The following is a 20,279-nucleotide window of genomic DNA, read 5'->3' as shown; positions in this document are numbered from 1 at the left end:
GCGGGGGCCCTGTTCCGCCAAAGGCTCTTCCAACCCAGCCCAACCCAGCCCACAGCCCAGCCCTGCCCGGTGCGGCGGGGCGCGGGAGGCTGATGCGGCCGAGGGCGTGCCGCTCCCGGCGGATAAAGCCGGGCGGCGGCACGGGGCCGCGCAGAGCCGGGGAGCGGCGGTGCAGCGCGGAGCGGGCGGGCCGGGGCAGCGGCAGCGGGGGCGGCGGCAGCAGCAGGAGGAGCGGTCACAGCATCCAGCAGCGGGGCGGCCGCGGAGCGCCGCACTCCTTCACTCCTTCACTCCCTTCCCTCCCTCCCCGCAGGCGGGCGGGCGCGGCCGGGCGGGGCGCGGGCGGAGCGCAGCGGGCCGAGGAGGCGGAGCGGGGCCGGCCATGAGCACGCAGGCGCGGGGCCAGGGCGGGCGCAGAGCGGCCGATCCCGACGGCGAGATGCCGGCCACCGAGAAGGACCTGGCGGAGGACGCGCCGTGGAAGCGGATCCAGCAGAACACCTTTACCCGCTGGTGCAACGAGCACCTGCGCTGCGTCAACAAGCGCATCGGGAACCTGCAGCATGACCTGAGCGACGGGCTGCGGCTGATTGCGCTGCTGGAGGTGCTCAGCCAGAAGCGCATGTACCGCAAGTACCACCAGCGGCCCACCTTCCGCCAGATGCAGCTGGAGAACGTCTCGGTGGCCCTCGAGTTCCTGGAGCGGGAGAGCATCAAGCTGGTCTCCATCGGTGAGTGCGTCTCTGGCGGGCGGCTTTTGTTGTTTTCTCATTTTATTGTGTTTTTTTTCCTGCGCCGGACCTTTGCCTGGGGAGCCGTGACGGGCTCAGGGTGGTGGGGGCTCGGAAGCTGAGGAGTTGCTGCAGCTTCTGTCCTTAAAGGGTTGTGTTTGCCGTGAGGTTGTCCCACAACCCGGCTGTCGGGGCTGGCAGTGCTGTGTGTGCCCTGGGACTGCACAGCCCGGCTGCCGGAGCTAGCAATGCGCTCCTGTGCTCCTCAGCGTCTCTCTTGGTCACTACTTCATAGGTGAGGCTTTGCTTTCTGGTCTTTCCTGAAGAAAGCCAGTGCTAGAGCATGTTCTCTCCTTGTGTAGCCAGTTTCCCCAGGCACTGACTCCTCCAGCAGCCCGGCAGGATACGGGACTGGGGCGATGCCTGCCTTAGCCGGGCGTACCTGGGCTCTGGCAGAGTGCTGGAGCCGGACTCATAGCTGTGTGGAGGTAGCTGCTGCCATAGGTAGTACAGGAGAGCGAGGAGACTTTTCTTGCTCACCGCAGCCCAGTAGATGATGCCAGTGTTCAGATTAGCATTGATGCTTGCCTAAGCACAGTTGCAGCTTTTGAACAGGATTGCACTTTCTCCTCAATCTTTCTGCTGCGGTAGGTTAGGGTAGGAAACGTACAAGGAACCCTGCTGACCCCAGGCAATGGGTGCTCTGAGGTACCGCCACCCTGGCTGGCATGAGATTTGCCCGTCTGTACCCTTCTGGTAGATAACTGGTGGCTTGCACAGGAAACGAAAGCTGCTGGCATGCACCTCAGATTTCAGATCCCTCAGGAATGCATGCGGCGACCGTTTTGGGAATAGCTCAGGTGTGGCCACAACGTAGTCTGTAAAGCAGTAATTTGAATGCCTGAGAGATCTCTGGGAAGGAATGTGGCTGTCTTTTCTAGCTCTTTGCCAGATAATTCTAACTACTACCTCCTGATGACTTTGGCCTCGATGAATTGCACAGCTGAGTTTGGGTGAGTGCAGCTCTGCTCAGTTGTCTAAAACTCTTGGCCAAGGTGAAAGCTGTTTCCCTTCAAAGGATTCAGCACCAATAACAAGAAAATAGAAACTTCTGCAGTTTGGGGGAGACCTACCCCCCTCTGGAAACCCGTGGCTAGGTGGAGTAGCTGGGTACTCTACTAATGTGTAAAAGCAGCTTTGGACAAGTAGAAGTGAGTACTGTTTGTGTCCCGAGTGGCTGATTATCCTTTCAGGGCAGAACAGTGAACGTACTTGCAGCTGGGAATGGAGCTGGTGCTAATTATTTACTTAGAGATGAATTCCCTTCTCACACGGTGGGGTTCGAGTTGCAGCTGCTGACTCCTGGGCTGAGCTTTTGCTAACATCAGAGCTCACCTTTCTGTGGCAGCTGCTGGACTGGCTCCTTACAGCCACAACACAAACACCAGGCCAGCGCTCCTCTCTTATTATATTGTTTACTCTAGAAGAATGTTGCTGCTCCAACTGCCTTCCTATTTGTCTGTGGGACTTCCCGACGGCTGCGGGTTTGGGAGATCAAGGTTAGTCCAGCCAGGTCTGGCTTCCAGTGACTTCCTTTCTAGAAACACCGCTGCAGCAGCACAGCTCCCTTACAGGATTAGGCTGCGCTGCAGGGTGGCTGTAATCATTTAAGACACATCTAATTGTTTTGCAGCTTACTTGCATTGTGTTGGCTATTAATAAAAAACAAAACAAAACAAAAACCTAAACAAACCCTGAGAAAACTTGAAACTTTGGCAGAATGGAATGACTATGACTAATAGCGCCTTTGCCATGTCCCAGCCTCTGCATGAAGGGATATACAGCCCTATCCATGCTCTGCTACCTGTGCTGGAGCCAGGAGGTAGCACAGGAGCTCTGCTGTGCAATCCGTCCTGGATAAACTGAGCCGGTCCTGAAAAAACATCCTGAATGTCCTTTCCAAAATGATATTCCAAGTGAGCCTTGCAGTGGTCCATTGGGTTGAAGGGCTGAAGCTCTCAGCATCTTTCCTGCAGGTACAGCATCTGCTGGGATCACTACCTGTTCCTGCTGTGATTCTCCCTGCAGGTTCTGAAGAACTTGGAGCTTTCTTTTTGTTTCCACTGTTTAGTCTCTTTTGTATTGCTGAACAAAACCAGGACCATTGCAGGTCCTGGAGCTAAAGTGAAAAAAAGAAACCAGTAAGGGCTTTAGGTGGAGAACTTTTATGACCATGTTGGTGTTTAGGGCCAGCTCTGGGCCAAATCAACAGGGAAAACCTGACAGCTGCGCCTGCTGGATTTCTGGCATTAATAATGCCATCAGACCTCTGCTAAGTGGATGCAGTGCCTGTTCCAGTTATTATTTAACTTCCAGGAACATTTTGGAACCCATGTATTATGGCTCAGCTACTGCTGCTATACTACAACCACACTAAACCTTTTCAGTAGCAAGCTTTTGGCATTCGGTGTTTGTCCGTTTAAAATAAGTCTGCTTATACACAGAGAACTTGGTTTAATTTACAGTGTTTGACCACAACCCTTTCTGGATGCACATTAGCAGCCCAACCTCTCCTGCTCTTGTTACCCCTTGTTTAGTGTCTACTCAGAGTCTTTTGGTAGTTTCAGGAAGCTTTTCTTCTAGGCATGAAGTTCCTTCAGTGCGAGTTTGACTGCATGTGTGATCTACTGTAAAAAAGGCCATGAAGGACATGGGTGCTTTGTGCCATCCAGCGAGGATGGGACTGAACACTGAAAAAGTTGCTCCTGGGGGCAGCTGACTTCATGGAACCTTCTGCTCAACATGAGGTGGCTGCTGTGCTGCTGAAGTGCTAACAAATGTTAAGTCTAGCTTTTTTCCTTGTCTGCTAGACTGAGATAATTGCAGATTCCTGGGTGCTGAGTGGCATGTGGCATGACAGGCACTGAGAGTAGGATGCCAGGAATGTGGAGCACAAGGGCTTTGCTCTTGGCTGAAGGGGCCGATCAACTCTACATATTGCTTAGCAGAGAAGGGAGGGGGGTGAAGCTTATTTGGCACTGAGCTTGTCCCTAGAAATCCTGATAACTGGCAGTAGCAGTCAACTGATTTAGCTTAGAAACAGAGGAGTTGGGTGTCTGAAGCCTAGCAAGAGGTTTTGGGCTGTGACCTGCCAAGTTACCCACAAGCTTGCAGCCAGCACGTCCTGGGTGTGTACTCTGATGCTGCTCAGTGCCTGTTGACAGTGTTCTCTTGGCTACTGCTTGCCCAGCAGCCTCGTGTCACTGGCAGAGGTGGGATGGGTGCCCAGCTGGCTTGTTTGATAAAACTGCAGTCTTGAGCTGCCAGAATCAGACTCATCAAACTGAAAAATGTGGTTTCTCTGCTAGATTGCACATTCACCAGGTAAGTGAGCTGATCTGGCTTGCCTTGCAACAGCAGGATGTCAAGTGGTGATGCAAGTAAGTGGATGGGCAGTGGCAGGTCTGCTGCCTTGGCACTAGGATCTGGTACTGGCCTTGGCTACAGCTGTGTGGTTTGTTTTCAGGTTTGTCTTTGTGGTAGTCCTGAGTGCCATGGCAGTGCCTGCAGGGAGTTGAGCTATGCCGGGAAGGCGGTGGATGAGGAGACGATGGGGTTATAATCATGGTCTGTTGGTACTTGCCTCATGGATACTTTGGTGGTCTTGGCATGTCTCAGCTGCAGGAGTATTTCTGGAAGGGCTGACTCTGACCAAGCCTAACCTGTGTGCGGGGTGGGGTTTTGGTTAATGACCAAGTACTCGGTGCACTTGGTGTGGTCTATAGTGCAGACCTCCAGCATGCACTAGAGGTGAAAGTATCTTGACCTGTGAGTCTGAGTACCTTATGGAAATCTTGTTTTAGGAAAATGATTGAAAACCAGCTTTCTTTCCTAGATTGTTGATACACTAAAGGACGATAAAACAAACTTTACATTTCTAGAGGAAAACTAGTGTCTCCTAAAACTTGGTGAATGTGTTGTCCTGTAACACCTAGAGCTAGGTCCTTGAAAACTTAAAAAAAAAAAAGTGTTTTCAGCCTGTGTACATTTAGGGGCCCTTCTCTCTCACTCCGTATTCTATTAACACATCATAAGGAGGCAGTCAAAATACACTTGCATTTTGTCTGCCACTTATCTGTGACTTCCCTGGAGGCTGTTTTCTGGAAAATATCCAGTGTATCTTGGAAGCAGATTTGTGCTTCTTGGAAATGTGACACTTAATCCTTCCCCTTGAAAATAATTTTTGACGAGAGTCAAAAATTTTGACAAGACTGGCAGTGGACATCACTGCTGGAGACTGGAGGGGGCTTCAGCTTCAGAGGGTGCTTGGTCTCCTCAGGACCTTCTGTTTCAGTTAGACTGCTGGTCTAATGAAAAAGTGCCTTTGCCTGAAGTATTAGTTCCAAGTTACAGGAAACTTTAAGGTAGCTTACACAGGCTGTTCTTGCATTCTTTTACATATGAGCGGAAACTTGTAAAGTGATCAAACTTCAGTAAAATTACTTGGGACCAGTTAGACTAATGTGCTAAACAGCTTTTTATTTAAGGCTCTGAAAGCTATGCCAGCTATTCAAGGACTGAAGTCTTAACTGCTCCATATTCTAATGCCATGTCCTGTATTGACTTACATGGGGATGTTTAAATCTAAATGGGTTGCGATAACTCTTTTCTAGCCTGCAACTGGAATCTAAGAAGGTGGTTAGCCCTGTGTGTGGCCGTGCTGCTATGCTGCCAGCATTGTTCTGTGTCTGCTTCAAGCAATGGGAAGTAAAACAATGGTCTCTGAATCCCCCAGGCTGCAGAGGAATTCTGTTTTCTCTCTGCCCCTCAGAAACAGACTTTGATGTGCAGCTAGTTTGGGCCCTGAACAAGGGTTTGCTGAGTTTAGACCACTAATGCATGCAAGCTCACCAGTGAGAGTGTGTTGCAGGTAATGCTGGTGTGAACAAACCTCTACTGTACTGTGACACCAGGTCCCAGCCGCCAGCATCAGTTGGATCTGTGTTCCTTTACTACCTGGCATGATACTCAGCTCATGAATGTGGCACCTGACCTGTAAGTCGTTGCAGTAAAAGAGATGCAGAGCTCAGTGACCTGGGATTTGGCTCTATTAGGGCTTGGTACAGTGTGCCTGAGGAGCCTGTCACAGTAGCTCTTGCTTACAGAGCATTAAGCCTGACTCTGGCTGTTGGTGAGGTAGCCAGGCTTTCTGTAGAGAAACCTGTAGGTGCCTGTGGGTGGAAGTATGTGAGGATTGGTAGCTGCAGTCTGCTTGGATGTGGCAAGAAAAACAGAATCAGATATCAGACCAAGTGTGTCTCTTATGGAGGAAGGAAATGCTTTGTAGCTGAATGTTAACTGTTAGAGGAAGAATCCAAAAAAAATATATGAAGAAAAGGCTAGGGGAAGACACTGCCCACCCTTGTAAGGAGATCTGAGCAGTCTGCTACAGCCTTCAAGGTATGGCGCTGCTTTGTTTTGTTGCAGGTTGAATTAATCTTAGTAGTGGTAGTGTTTGGGGAAATAAGCGTAGTAGTTTCCATGAAAATACTGTATCTGTGAAACTTGTGCTATCTGCTTCTGTATCTTTCTTGATTGCTGTAGGTGTATGTGTGTGTGGTAGAGGTGGATACTCACCCACCCTCTTGAAACCACCCACCCACCGGGTAGGGTGAGTGGAGCTACCCTTGCTTTTCCTAGGAACTTGACCTCAGGTTCAGAGTTGTCAGCTGAGATTCGAGGTTCTGTGCAATGGGCTAAGCGAGCTCTGCCTGTTGATTTGGATTAATGCAATGAAGCTCTAATGAGGTTTTTCCCCGAGGCCTTGCTTCTGGGGACTTGGTCCTGATTTTTTTCCCCACAAGGCAAAAGTTTTTGTAGCTTGCAATCTGCCTGTTTGTGTTCCTCCTGAGGAGGAACCAGTGCTCTGTAATCTAATAGGGAGGATTTTCTTCAAGGTCATCATTAGGAGATAAATCCTAGTCCTGTACTCAAAAGCTTTGCAGTAAGTGTATGTTGTATCTTAACCAGATGGTTCTCTGGACTCTGATGTGGTCGCTAACCTTGCTGTTAGCTTGGCTTTCTGTCCCTCCTGCAACTAACTTTGAGTTTTGAAGGTGTCTACATAGTGTCTGGTACATCATAGTGAGAATTGTATCTGCTGTGGTGAGCTTCAGCTTCAGTTAATGGATTGCAATTCCTTGTATAAGCACCATTCTGCTGTAAGCAGTTAAGTCTAACATCTGTAGTGAGATGTATGCAATGTCTAGTTCCTACTGTGGTGGTACATGGCAACGGTAATACGACCACTGCAAGAATAAACCGGATTTTTTGTGTTAGTGAGAACAAGCTAGGCCACTTCAAACAGCAGCCAAACAAAGCTTTGCTCAAGTTCCTGGGGAAGCAAGGGTTGCCTGACACATCCTCCCTTGTGCTGAGTAACCCAGCAGACACTGCCCTGGGCTGCCTGAGGGTGGGCAGAGGGTGGAGCAGCTGAATCCTGTCTCCCCTGGTGTGATGGGTTGGGGTTGCTTGGACCTCCTGCTGATACTGCCCTTGAAAGAAGCCATGTCTCTTTAAACTGTCTGAAAAGAGTGGCCACATACAGCTGCACTGTCTGGTTACTAGTGAGATGCTTCCCCTGAGTCAGAGAGGTGATGGTCCTCCTTCCTTACAACCCATAGAAGTAGACAACTAATCTAATGGGAAAGAATCAGTAAATACAGAAGGCAGTCTCTAACTTTATGAAGCAAAAATTCAGCAGTTACCTTCAGAGTTAATTTCTCTGGGTCACTGAAATATAGCAAGTTTTACTGATCAGGCTGGTATGTTGATAGTGGCAGAATTTTGCAAGAAAGGCCCCAGCCTGGATGACCAAAGGGACAAGCTGTTTTCATCTAACAGCAGCAGCAGGTTGCATGAACTCTCCTGCCAATGTTACCCAGTAACAGCACAAAAATCACTGTGGGCTGCAATGACATCATGGGCTGTGGCTCCTTCTCCCTTGCTTCAGGCCATGCCATAAATCATGATGCATTTATTTGTCAGTGCATTGAATTACTCCAGCATGAGCTGGCCAGGCTGCGTGGCAGCACAGCTCCCAAACGATGGGTTCTCTAGGGGTGAGGTGGGCACAGGCTGCCATGCTGACACCCAGACTGCCTGCTGAGAAGGACAGATTGGGCAAGGGCTGTCTCAGCAGCACGTCCCAGTGTCGCCCACGCTCATTGCTGCGGGTGGTGCTGGCATGGTGTGGCTGCTGTGCTGAGCAGCCAGGGAGAGGCTGTCAGCTGCCCTCTGCTCTCCCCACGCTGCTGGGGTGGCTCTTGCTGCCTCCTGCTTGCCTGGGTGGGGTGCAGGCACTTGTGACATTGACCACATCCCTCTGCATGGCCGCTCTGCTGCAGAGCAGCAGCTGAAAGCAGTGGAGCCACCCTTCCTGCTAGCCTGTGGCCACTGTGCTTCCATCCGCTTTTTGTGCCGAAATCTGGGATTTCAGCTCTCTGTGCTGAAACCTGTGCAATGAGCTCTGGGCGGAGCTGTTAAAAACTGCTCTGAAATGCCAACTCCTGTGCTTTGCATGGGTGCTGTGAGCACATCTGGACCTGGGGGCTGCCCGAGCCTGACCTGGGAGTAGGATGCTGGTGGCTGCTCTCCTCCATGACTTGCAGCCCACGGCAATTTTGGGCTATCCTGTATGCTTATGGCTGCCTACTGCTTTTGATTAGTCTGTGGTTGCTCTTGGAAGGAGACAATGTATGTGTCTGTATTTCTGAGCCTATATGAAAGGGCACTCTCGTGGTTGGTGGGCCCAAAAATCAGCTGTAGGTGGCAACTGGTGAGCTGTGTTGTGTACACAGCTTTGAAAGTCTGCTCTGGAGCCCTGCAGCAGAAGGCAGGGCATACAGAGCTGTGCTGAGCAAACACTCATGATATGTGCATCTGAAGGTTATTCAAACACAGAAGAGGAAATACTATTCCCCTTGGCTAGATACTAACATGCTCTATCTATGCTTCCTTTAATTGGTGTAATTAACTGTTTTGCATTCCCTTTTCTCACAACAACCTTGCAGTAGTAGGTGCAGCAGTTTTAGTGGACTTTCCATAGGCAAATACTGGCAAGCCAGGTCTTGGTTTAGGTCTCGGTGCTTAAACACTAACAGATACATCTTGGAGGTGAACTTTACCTTTTTGCAGATCCTCCCCTTGTTATAAAGTGAGTGATAGGAGCAGATTGCCCTGGTCTTGGACTGCAGAAGTGAAGAGCCTGAGCTGAGGGGTGTGTGCAGGATTCTGCAATTGTCTTTGCATTTTTCTTGCTGGGAACTGGCAGTATAACAAATACACCTTGTATCTGTCATAGTGTGAGACACAAATCTTGGATTAATCTGTCTGCTTTTGATCCTTGAAACAGATCATTGATACAGAACAGGAAACGCTGGCTTGCTAAACAAAATTGGTGTCTAACTGCCGTTTTGATGGTGCAAGATATCAAGTGTTACCTCACCATCACAGCTAGACAGTGAATTTCTGCAGGGTTTCCTTTTCTCTGCAAGACTGTAAGTAATTCTGCTTGTCAGTCTGTGAGCCTACTCCAGCACCTGGGTGCTCCAGCAGAGCTACTGTTTGCTGGTGTCACTCCAGTTGCGGTGGCTCTCTGAGCAGTTGTTGCTTGCTCAGACATGGCTTGTTATCAAATTCCCTTGTGGGGGAAGAATTGGTGTCTGAGCAAACTTAACATACAGGCTGTGGGAAGACTGGGGATGCTAATCATGTTGTTTCAGCTTTGTTCCGGCTGTTGATTAACAGTGTGGCTGCATGCAAATATCCGATAGCTCATGTAACCGCTGGAGCAAGATCAATGATCTAATTAAAAGTCAAATAGAAACAGCTTTAGTAGTCTCTGGGGATGATTTCTTTGGGTAACTCTTTTAGGCATGTGGTAAAAATGCTATGAAGAAGTAGAAACACTAGGCTGGTGACTGCCAGGAAAATTCGTGGTGATACTTGAGAGGGCAGTGACTTCCAGTGCCACAGCCCAGGCTCAGCAGTGCTGGACATTGCGGCTGTCATAAGTCAGGACATGTAGGCTTTTAAACTGGGACCATGGGATTCTCAATAGTCGTGCCATCTTAATGCTCTCAGTGCTTTGTGATCATGTAGCTCTGTGCTATCCTTGTGCTGGCTGAAGTGAGTTTGTTGCTCTTAACAGAGGATGCAGCATATATGCTGGACAACTGAGCAGCTACATCAAACATGGGTGGCCAAAGGGAGGAGGGTGACTTGTGACCACCCAGTGCAGCTGCTGTTGGAGAAGACCCTGGCTGGCAAAGCTTGGCCACATGTTGATAAACCAGCTCCTATAATAATAGTACTTCCCTGGCCTCACCTGAGTGCTGAGCAAGAGCGAGGATTGCCAGCTCCATCAAGTCACCAAAGACCAAGTGAGATGTCCACTTGAGAGGCCACGAAGTCAGGCTGCCCAGGAGTGCCTGCAGATCCCCATGGCCCTGAGCTGCAGTGTAACCTGGGGCTCCCCAGAGCCACGCAGAAGCAGGCGCAGCTCCCAGGTAGCCGGTTATATTTTGTGCATCCAAAAAAAGAAGAGCCTGAGATAGTCTTCAAGTGGTTCAGGCTCTCCCCAAAACCATGAGTGAAGAAGCCCTGATTGCATTCAGCTCACAGCCACTGTACAGCGGGGTGGCTCAGCACTGCCCTTGGTGCTGTCACACCGGATGATCCGTGGCTGCTCAGTCAGCATTGCTGAGCATGCTAATGACTTGCAGACATCTGCAGTTATAGGGATAGGAGCATGTGGAACTCCTGGACAAGGGTATTGCAATGCCCTTGTCCCAGAGAATTAACTGCATTGCCATCAGGATCCTCACCTGAGTATATCCCTATGTCCGGATTTCTGGAAGGAAGCAGTTTGGAGCTGCTCTGTGAGGGTCATCTCATGGAGGTGGTTTGCTCTGCTGTGAAAGCAGTATGAGCAGCAGCCTTCAGTGAGGAGCTGCTAGTTCAGGCCCTGGAAACAGTGGAAATGTCTGGCGTGTCCTGGGTGAAAAGCTCTGCTGAACAACATTGGACTCAACTAGGGAAGCTCCCTGAAGTTAGTGGCATAAAACCCTACTTCAACAAATCCACTTGAAATTTTGCTGTGGTTTTGTAGCCTAGCTCGGAGTTTAGTGTTTAATATAGTGTTTGATATAGATAAATAAGAAAACTATGTCCCTTTGACAAGTTTTAATTGCAAAGAGAAAAAATGAACTGCTTCATGCTAAGTGCTGCAGCTATTGGTCAAAAGCACTGCCTAAGGTAGAGGAAGCTCAAATATTTTAATTAACCAGCTTTATTACTTAAACATAGGCTTTAACAAGCTGCACAATATTTCTTACTCTACCTGTAAGAAGAGTAACTCAGGCTCCTGAAGCAGTACCTGGACAGCAAGAATATTCAAGCTCAAATGTAGAAGCTGAAAGAAGCAGCCCAGTATTCATCTAGGAGCAAAATAAACACCTATGGGGCTCTTGTTCTGTCTGGGTATAGGTAATAGCATGCTACTAAACATTTTTTCACTGCAGAATTGCTAACAAATGAGGTGGCCTAATGCTGTACCAAACCTGGTAGGCAACTGGAAGAGGTATGGGAGATGAGGCAGAGCAGTGTAACTTGTGATGTTGCTGCAATTATTCAAACTCTAGAAGAATTGCCCCTAGAGCGAGTGCTTTATTTGTGTGCTGTGTTAAAAATGTGAAATACAATAGGCTTGCAAATGTGAACAATGTGAGACTGCAGATTAAAAATGAGATCTTGCAGCTGGTGAGGATTTGGGTAATTGCCTGCACCCTGCTTGGTCAGCATATGTGTGGTGGAGTGCTGTCCCTGAAGACTAGGGAGAGCTGCAAGCTTGTGAAGTTTGGAAAGACTCATGTGAAGCCTTTAGTTGGAAGATTTGAAGTCCAGCCTCTGGACAGGAAAGGTGGTATCCCTCTGAGCACTGGCTAGTTTGGAAATGCTGTTAGCATCCAGAGCCTGTTACGGCTGAGCAGCTCCCAACAAAGTTGGTTTAGGCTGATGGTGTCAAATGAGTGGAGCTGCTTCTGCCTCTTGCTAAGAGCAACCTGTGGGGGGGCAGAGGGGGAGGATGGCCACTGAACAGAGCCCTTGCATGGCAGAGGATCTACAGGGCAGGAGGATAGCTCTGGGAGCTGGGGCCAGCCAGCCCATGGCAGCTGAGGTGAGATGAGGGGGTCTGCTGGACTACTCAGGGCGATGCAAAACCCCCACATTGGAAGCAAAGCTTTTCTGTGCAGTGACTGAATGGGAGGAGGGGGTACATGGTCTCATGAACTTGCATTGCACAGCTGGGGCTAATGTGTGCTCAAGCTGTACCATTAATCCCATATGGTCCTCTTTAAGGTGCTTAGAGACCACCCGTGCAGACTGTGCCTCTGCAGATTCACCACCACTCTCCCGCTCGTGAAAGCTCCTCTCAAAAGAGGTCTGTCTGATAGTGGCTGCCACCGTTGGATGAATTACCTGGGCCTCAAGCCAAGCGTCTATTCCTTATGTTAACGGCTTGTAGCTGAAACTGTATAAACACAGGGCTGTCGTGTGTGGGATGTTAAACACACAGGGCTGAAATCGCCACCGTGCAGGGGCCAGCCTTGTGTGATCTGCAGATGGAAGTGTGTTTACTGCTGGTTTGCATAAGTATCCAAAAATGTGTTCAAACAACTTCACTGTTTCCCCAGAAAGAGGGGAAAGCTTCCTCCTTCAAGAAGTGGCTGCACAACATTGAATATTTTTTTATTTAAGAATTTACATTCTAGGAAGAAAACAACCTTCCTTCTTGCACAGGGATGGTCATGGTTTCCTGTGGGGGGAAGAATAGGTGTCTGTGTGTGAAAGCTCGTGAAGGGTTAAATCTATCTGGCTTACACACAGAAACATTAAGACATCTTCATAGTGGTCAGAGAAAAGCAGCAGTGCTTTCCTGGCCCATGCATGTGTTTGTAGTGACTGTGTCCTGAGCATCCTCACTTGATGTGTGGCTGCAGAAAGCAGCCTGGATGTGCAGATGTGTCACCCGCTCCTGATGGGCCCTCCCATGGCAATGCTGTGGCAGTGGCTGCAGCTCTGAGGCAGGATGATGGCTGGTGTTAGTGAGTGCAGGCTTCTGGTGCTGTGTGTTTGTGTTAGGAGGGTGTGCTATGTCTGAATGTCAAAATGAACTGGTGAAATGGTTCAGATGTTGGAGGGGTGTCTCCAAAGCGGCTGTTCCTATCTGCAGTGGGGGTATGGCAGCTTGTTGTGGTTTAAACCCAGCCAGCAGCTCTGCCCCGTGCCGCCACTCACGCCCCTCCGGTAGAATGGGGGAGAGAATTGAAAGAGTAGAAGTGAGAAAACTCGTGGGTTGAGATGAAGACAGTTTAATAAGCAAAGCAAAACAAGGCATTCATTCACCACTTCCCATGGGCAGGCAGGTGTTCAGCCATTCCCAGGAAAGCCAGGCTCCATCACACGTAATGGTTACTGGGGAAGACAGGCAACATCACTCCAAACATCCGGCCCTTCCTTCTTCTGGCTTTGTGCTGAGCGTGACTCCATATGGTATGGGATATCTCTGGTGTCAGTGGGGGTCTGCTCTCCCCTCCCAATTTCTTGTGCACCCCCAGCCGACTTAACTGTTGGGGTGAGAGGCAGAAAATGCCTTGACTCTGTGTAAGTGCTGCTCAGCAGTAACGAAAACATCCCTGTGTTATCAACACGGTTTTCAGCACAAATCCAAAACACATCCCCATACCAGCTACTGTAAAGAAAATTAACTCTAGCCCAGCTAAACTCAGCACAGTAGGTTAGCATTTAATTACTTTTCCTGTTGCTTCTCAGGGAAGTGGTTGGACTGAGATAGCTGACCTGCTGATATATTCTGGAATAACTGTCATTAAGCTGCAGAGGGCTTCAGAGCACCTGTAACGTTATACCTGGGTTTATATGCTTCAGAGCAAGCCTGCATAGAGCAGTGCTGTTAGGTGCTCAGAATCAGAGACTATCAAAACTGAGACAAACCACAAATCTTTTGCATAGCTAAAGTAATTGGCAGGGTGCTTTCTGATGTGTTACCAACCCCAGACCACAAAGTGTGCTCCAGTCCTGTGCTTTGGTGCTGCAGTGTGGAGATGGGTTGAGCTGTGCAGGGCTGCATGAATGGGGATTTCCTTTGAACAGCCCTGTGCACAGTGAATCACAGTCACTACCGCAATTCTGGTTTCAAATGGAAAAACTGAATCTTAGTGTCTGTTGTGGCCAAGGATTTCCCCAAACAGTAATCACTTCTGATAATTTCTAATGTGTTGGTTTTGGCTTCAGAAAGTCCATCCATTGCAGCTTTTGTGCCTGGTGTCTGTTGCACAGAAGATGTTAGACAGCCCTATCTGAATGGGCTCATTTATCTGAGCAAGATTTTACATGCTGTTTCATATAACTATCTTGACCTACTCCCAGTGTGAGTAAACATACTGTTAGCAACACAGGGGTCACTCTGCTGTCTGGAAACCTCTGGATTATTCGTTGCTTCTTTGGTCTCACAGAGGCATCTTTTTTTTTTTCCCCCTCCAGCTGTATCTCTTGCAACTTTTTCATCTCCAATGCACTCTGGTGGCTGAGGGTGGACCTTCCCTTTGTCCTCTGCTCCGAAGCTTGGTAACCTTCCTTCAGTAATGTGAGATACAGCAAAGCGCTAATGGCTTGTCACCTAATGCTTCTGCCAGCCCCTGGGAGGCCTTTGCAAGAACTAGACAGGTTTTTGACCTTGGTGAGACCTGAAGTAACTTGTGAGATTTAGGATTACCTTAATCCTGCTGAGATGGTTACAGCACTCTCACACTTCAGAGACAATTCGTTGCTTTGTTGTGTCACTTGTCGAATTCTGACTCTACAGTTGTTTTTATCAGTTCAGCCTTGCTGATCAAGAATTGACTTTCTAGTTATGTAAGCACGATGTGTTATGAGGAGGTACTTTTTTGTTTGCATGCCTGAATGAAATAATAACCTTGAGTGATCAGACTCCTAGACAAGTATTTCATGTGAGGCTTAGACAATTCTGCATTTGACTAAAATTTTAATGTCTTATTTAAAGTGAAACTCACTTCCTGTGAATTGGCCAGTGGTGTTGCCGACTAAAGTGTAGCTGCCCACTCTGATGGGAAGGTGAAGCCTTCCTGTGTCATGGCAGCAAATGTACTGACCCATGGGGAGCACAGACCTTGTGGAGGATCATTCCCCTTTCACTCCTGTCTCATGCCTAGAGGAGGGACGTGTAGTTTGTGTCAAATCACTTGGTTTCAAAAGCTGAGCCAAGTGTTTCTCAGCAGTGTGTCGAAGGCAGGAGGATCCCTTTTCTTCCCCATCCCTCCATCATTTTACAGAAATCCACTCTCTGGCATGTTTGAGCCCCACTGCAGGGACTTTCCTTCCTGACCCATTCCTGGATGATTAACTGGCACTTGAGTGCCTTGTGTTACCCTGTCCTCACTGCTTTCTGGAACTTCCCTTCTCCAGGCTCTGACCCTGGGGCGGTGTTGGGTGTGTGTCTGTGTGAGTGCTATCTATCCTGCAGCCTTCTTACAACCCCATCCCACATGTGCCAGGTGCTGTCTGGGGCCTTTCCCAATCCACTTGTTGTCCGAGAGGTTGATGTGGTGGGTCTTGGCATGATGCCAGCCATGCTGTCCTGGAGGATGGGGGTCTTTTGCATCACCCTGAGCCCCTGGGGAGCAGGAATGTCAGGCTCTCTTGGCACAGCAAAGCATAAAGGGTCTACCGTCCTGCCACACAGTTGCCACTCATTCGTCACTGGAAATGCGGATCTTTGCCATTGAGGGGATTGAACATCAACTACTGGTTCAGTGCCGATGCAGGGCGCTTCCACCGCCCGCCCCCGGCATAGGCAAGTGGGAGCCGCGGTGTCTCAGCCGCTCCTGGGGCCGGCAGCAGCACCGAGGGGCGTTGGGATGAGCTCAGCAGCGGGGAATGCGCTTTGCTGGGTGCAGGGACTGTGCTCGCGGGGCCCATTGTCGGTGGTTTTGGCAACGATGCCATGGCCGGTGTCGTGCCGAGGCAGGCCCGGAGCGCGCTGTGCCGCCAGCCGTGTGCTGGGCAGGAGCTGCAGGTGGGGCATGGGGGTTCCTGGCGATGCGTCCTGCCCCACGGCTGCCGGCGCTCAGCCGTGCTGGTTCACGAGCTGAGCCGGGTTTTGGGGTCAGTGTGGCGGTGGTGTGCTGGCAGGCTGCCCCGCCAAGCTGGCGAGGGGCTGGTTGGCTGTGGACAAAGCAGCACTCATGGCAACTTGCTGCTGTACAAAGGCTGAACATTCAGGCTCCCTCTTCCCCCCGCCCCCCACCTTCCCCCAAATAAGAATCTCAAATAATTAACACAGCATTCCTGCGTGCCAGCTCGGCTGGGTATCTCTGCTGCGGTCCTGCATCTGTGAGTGGGGACCTGCTTGGCAGGGAGCAGCTGAGTCTGAAATAGCCAGTGTGAATGGCAGTTTTTATTCTTCTCTGTGCATCCTTGCCCACTGCTAATCCCATCCCAGCAGCACGCAGGCAGTGCGGAGCCCTCCTGGTGCTCACAAGGGAGATGCTCCCTAGGACCACTCATGGCAAAGGTTGGACATGCACTAACACCTACCTGCAGCTCTTCCTGAACATGAGAGTAACACATTTACCTTCTCATATTGTAACTTGGTATATGTCTCTTATGGCAGCAGAACCTTAGGTGTGTTCAGATTGAAAGTATTAAGGAATTTGATCATCAGCCACCCACAGTTTGACTTTTTTCCCCAACCACCCTAACAATTCCTAACTTTGAAATTCTTGACTTCTCTTTCCCGCCCCTTGGGTGATTTGAGTTTCTCTTGAGAAGCTGGGTGGTTTCTGTTGCTGTTACATTGCTGCTTAAACTTGCTTTGTGCTATGCCTTTCTCTTCTGGATGTGAGACATGAGTGTCTCTGGGTACCTATTACGAAGTTGGGCAGAGCTGTTTTAATCTGTGTTTTGCTTCTGTGAGCTCCACTGGTTTGATTATTTTTATTCTTTACTATATTAAAAGTCTGTATGATTTTTTTTCTTGTGAAACCTACACTGAAAGGACTGGATTTGAACTTATTTTTTCAGTTTTCAGTTCCACCTCATGAGATCCTTTCCAGAAGCCCAACATGCACCAGTAGACACTACAGGGTGATAGATGCAACAGTGGCCTGAAGTTCTCTGACATAAGTGGTTTCAAATCCGGTTAAAGTAAAAAGTATTTTAGTAGTTTAAAACCTCTGAGAGACACATTTAAGGATTCAAACGTTAAACATTACAATTCAAAGACATCTTTTTTTTTTTTTTTTTTTTTTAAATAACCAGACACCCTGGTAAGCATAGAGGAAAATGGTTTCCATCTCCTTGTAAAAAAAATAAAACCCAAATTTTTTTCCATCCTTCTGTCTGTGCCCAGATCATCACTCTGTTACTATTCTTACAGCCCTCCAGTGAAAAGTCATTCCTCCTCTGGAAACCTACCTTGTAAAAAGCTTAGTGGGTCTCTAAGTGTACATGGTGTATCACTTAGGCTTCCTGAAGATACACTTCCTCAGGTGACAGAGTCCCTGAAGCTGAGTGCTGGCTGCGCCTCCGCAGGGGGCAGGAGCCGAGCTGGAGCAGATGAGCTGAAAGCCCAAGGGTATTCAGGTAATCAAAGGTAAGCTGGATGCTGAGGACCAGCTCTCCTAGGGGTCATAGCACCAGCTGCACACGCTGCTGAGAAGCAGAGGTGCAATGGGGTTGGAGCATGTGGCTGTTAGAGGCTGGCAGGTTACAGCCAGGAACCCACAGAACCAGCCCAAGTTCCACCAGCCTGGTGCCAGCTCTGGGCAGGAGGCACAGCTGTGCTTCTGGGGGTGAGGGCTGCACATGGCTGGGCAACAAGCGATGGGCTGAGCCCTGGGGAGCTGAGAGGTGGACCTGGGCTTAAGGGTCACTGGGGAGGAAATGGTTTGCAGTACATTCTCAAAGCACAGAGGAACCCCTGTAATTGATTTAAAGACATATTATCCCTACAGAGGATGTCACTAATGTCTTTAGCAGGCACAGTAAGCCTGTGAACACATACTGTATGCTTCAGCAAAGAATTTCTTTAGGCAGCTTGCTCAGCTCCCTCCCATCTATGTACTTCTGTTGGCATGCAGGAACCAGGCTTCTGAAGAACTCCGTTCAATGTGGAGTTTTCTTTGTTCCGGAAGATTAAGCCCTAATGAGTCCTTAATTTTTCATTCCTCCAACTGCTATAGTTGTTTAACTATATGTATAACTATATGTAAGGTGAGAATAATTAAAGGTTGGGAAATGCTCAAGACTTAGACACCAAGGGTTAAAATTCTTACAGTCTCTACATAAATGATCCATAATTGAGATGAACTTTGTGTGCTATACAAGTTCCTTCCGTGTCTGAAAATAAGGATAAGGGCTGCTGGTAATACTGCTCCTTTGTTTGTATTAAGGACCATGCATCTTGGGTTCTCCCCATAGAACAAAAATTAAAGTAGGGAAGACATAAAAATTGAAGAGGATGACCTCTTTTTAGAGAAGCTGGATGAAAAGATCAGTACTGGTTGTGGTTTAACCTCCACATGTGAAAATCAACAGGAAAGCTTCTGAGATGATTTTACTGAGACGCAAACAGCTGTGTTGACTGCAGCCTCAGCCAAGAAACTATTAAATAAAATAAAATTCACTACTCAAAAGTTACTCTTTCAGTCCTTCGTTTGTTTTGCAAGACTTCCACAGTCTGTATGACTAGCTCGACTTAGTAAGGAAGCTGTCTGCTTCAGTAGCTTATCTTGTTTCCACTAATTGTCCAACAGAGAATGACTTGCAGCTCTGCTGTGGGGCAGAGTTTAAGGAACATTGCTGTAGTTTGGGTAGTGCTTAATCTGAATGCAGAGCAGACTTGCACATGAACAAAAAATACCAGTCACAAACTTGTTTGTAACACTGGTTTTGGTTTGGATTATTTATTTTTTTTTTAATTGTAGAATTATAGACCTAATGAAAGTCATATAATTCAAGAACCGTGTGCTCCAGTAGAGTTTACGGATCTCTACTGGAGTAAACCAAATGTGCAAGCCTCAAACCAATGCCAGGTTTCAGTTCTGGCACTTGCTCCTGGGCAGCTGCAAGCACTAATGTGGAGGACCCAGCACTGGCAGTTTTCCGCTTGGTAGGTTGGGTTGGGAAGTTTTTTGTGGCCCAAGCCATGAAAATGACACACATTTGTCTCAAAGTGGTCACGTTGCTGGCTCAGACTAGTCATGCTGCTGGCTGAAGCCATGGCACTTTAACATCTTTCTTTGTGCTTTGAGGAGTGTGATTTAAGAGTCCAAGTGTAACATATCGTATTAATATTTAGTATAGAGCAACAATTATAAATCAGTTTGAGCAGTTGAAACTTGGTTCCTTTTCAAGACTTGAGACTGGTGGTATGTACTGCTGGCCTATGGAATTGCCATAATCCATTTTTTGGGCTGGTTGCCACTTAATTAATAGGATAATAAAGGGTAAGAATTACAATCTAGACTTAGAGGTGTGATGGGGGAAGAAAATGAGCTCTGGTTCAGTCTGTTTTCCTCTTCACACTACCAGGCAGCCACTTAAATCTAATAGCGGACTAGGAAGCAGGATACTTCTACATAAACTTAATGTTGTAGGCTATTATAGGTGCGCTTTTTTTTTTTTTTTTTTTTTTTTTTTTTTTTTTTAAGAAGAATGAGTGCTCTCTTGTTCATGCTGGTGTTGATTCTGCAGAACAGCTTAAATTGGCTGGCAGGTTTTCCCCAGCAGTCAGCATGTCGAGATGTATCCGACAGCAGGACCTCGGCAGTGGGCTGACAGCAGCCCTTCCCTGCAGAGGCTCCTGCCTGCCTGCAGCTGAACGGGCTGTGTCTGGTGTGATGGCTGCGCTCATTGTTGACCTTGGATTGCCATCAGGTACTTTTAGAGAAGGAAAGCAAGTTGCAGTTGGAGAGTTGAGCTAAAATGCACGTTGAACAGTGTAATGGGAATGAAGGTTTGTGTTAAATCCAAACTTGAGCGTTTCTGCTTCTTGCTGGTTCAGGACAGCATGTCTAGCCTGAGGACTTGCAGAATGTCTGAAAGTGGTCACCTTACAGCATTCAAAATTTCGAGTCCACAGCAGAGGGTCAGGAGGACTTGCATGTAACACCATCAAATTTCTTAGTTCTAATGGAAAAAAACCCAACAAACCAAAAGAAAAAAAAAAAACAAAACCAAAAAACAACAACAGCACAAAAAAACCTATCCAAACCCTTCACCCACTGGCTCTTCTAGATGGCACTTCTAAAGTTTCCGATTGAGCCAAAGTCCTCCCAGTTGCTGATCTGAGGCAGGCAAGACATCCTGTGGCATGGGTTCCTGTTTCGTGCCTGGGCTTTCAGAAAAAAGGTGTTTTTAGAAAGCAGAAGTCCAGTGGCTGTCATC

The 20,279-nt window shown here is 48.5% G+C and overlaps 1 protein-coding gene across 1 annotated transcript in view; it reads left to right on the top strand.

The window, feature by feature from the left end:
- Positions 1 to 215: 215 nt before the first annotated feature.
- The window catches only part of FLNB (filamin B), a 71,973-nt gene continuing 51,909 nt past the window's right edge, over positions 216 to 20,279 (top strand). Inside the window, 1 exon segment of the mRNA XM_032699390.1 lies at positions 216 to 731. Coding sequence (XP_032555281.1) covers positions 383 to 731 — 349 coding nt within the window. The 5' untranslated portion in view covers positions 216 to 382.

The sequence above is a fragment of the Chiroxiphia lanceolata genome, chromosome 11 (assembly GCF_009829145.1).
Source record: "Chiroxiphia lanceolata isolate bChiLan1 chromosome 11, bChiLan1.pri, whole genome shotgun sequence".
NCBI classification, from domain to species: Eukaryota; Metazoa; Chordata; class Aves; order Passeriformes; family Pipridae; genus Chiroxiphia; species Chiroxiphia lanceolata.
Note: the sequence above shows the minus strand (reverse complement) of the source record. Positions and strands in the feature narration are given on the sequence as shown.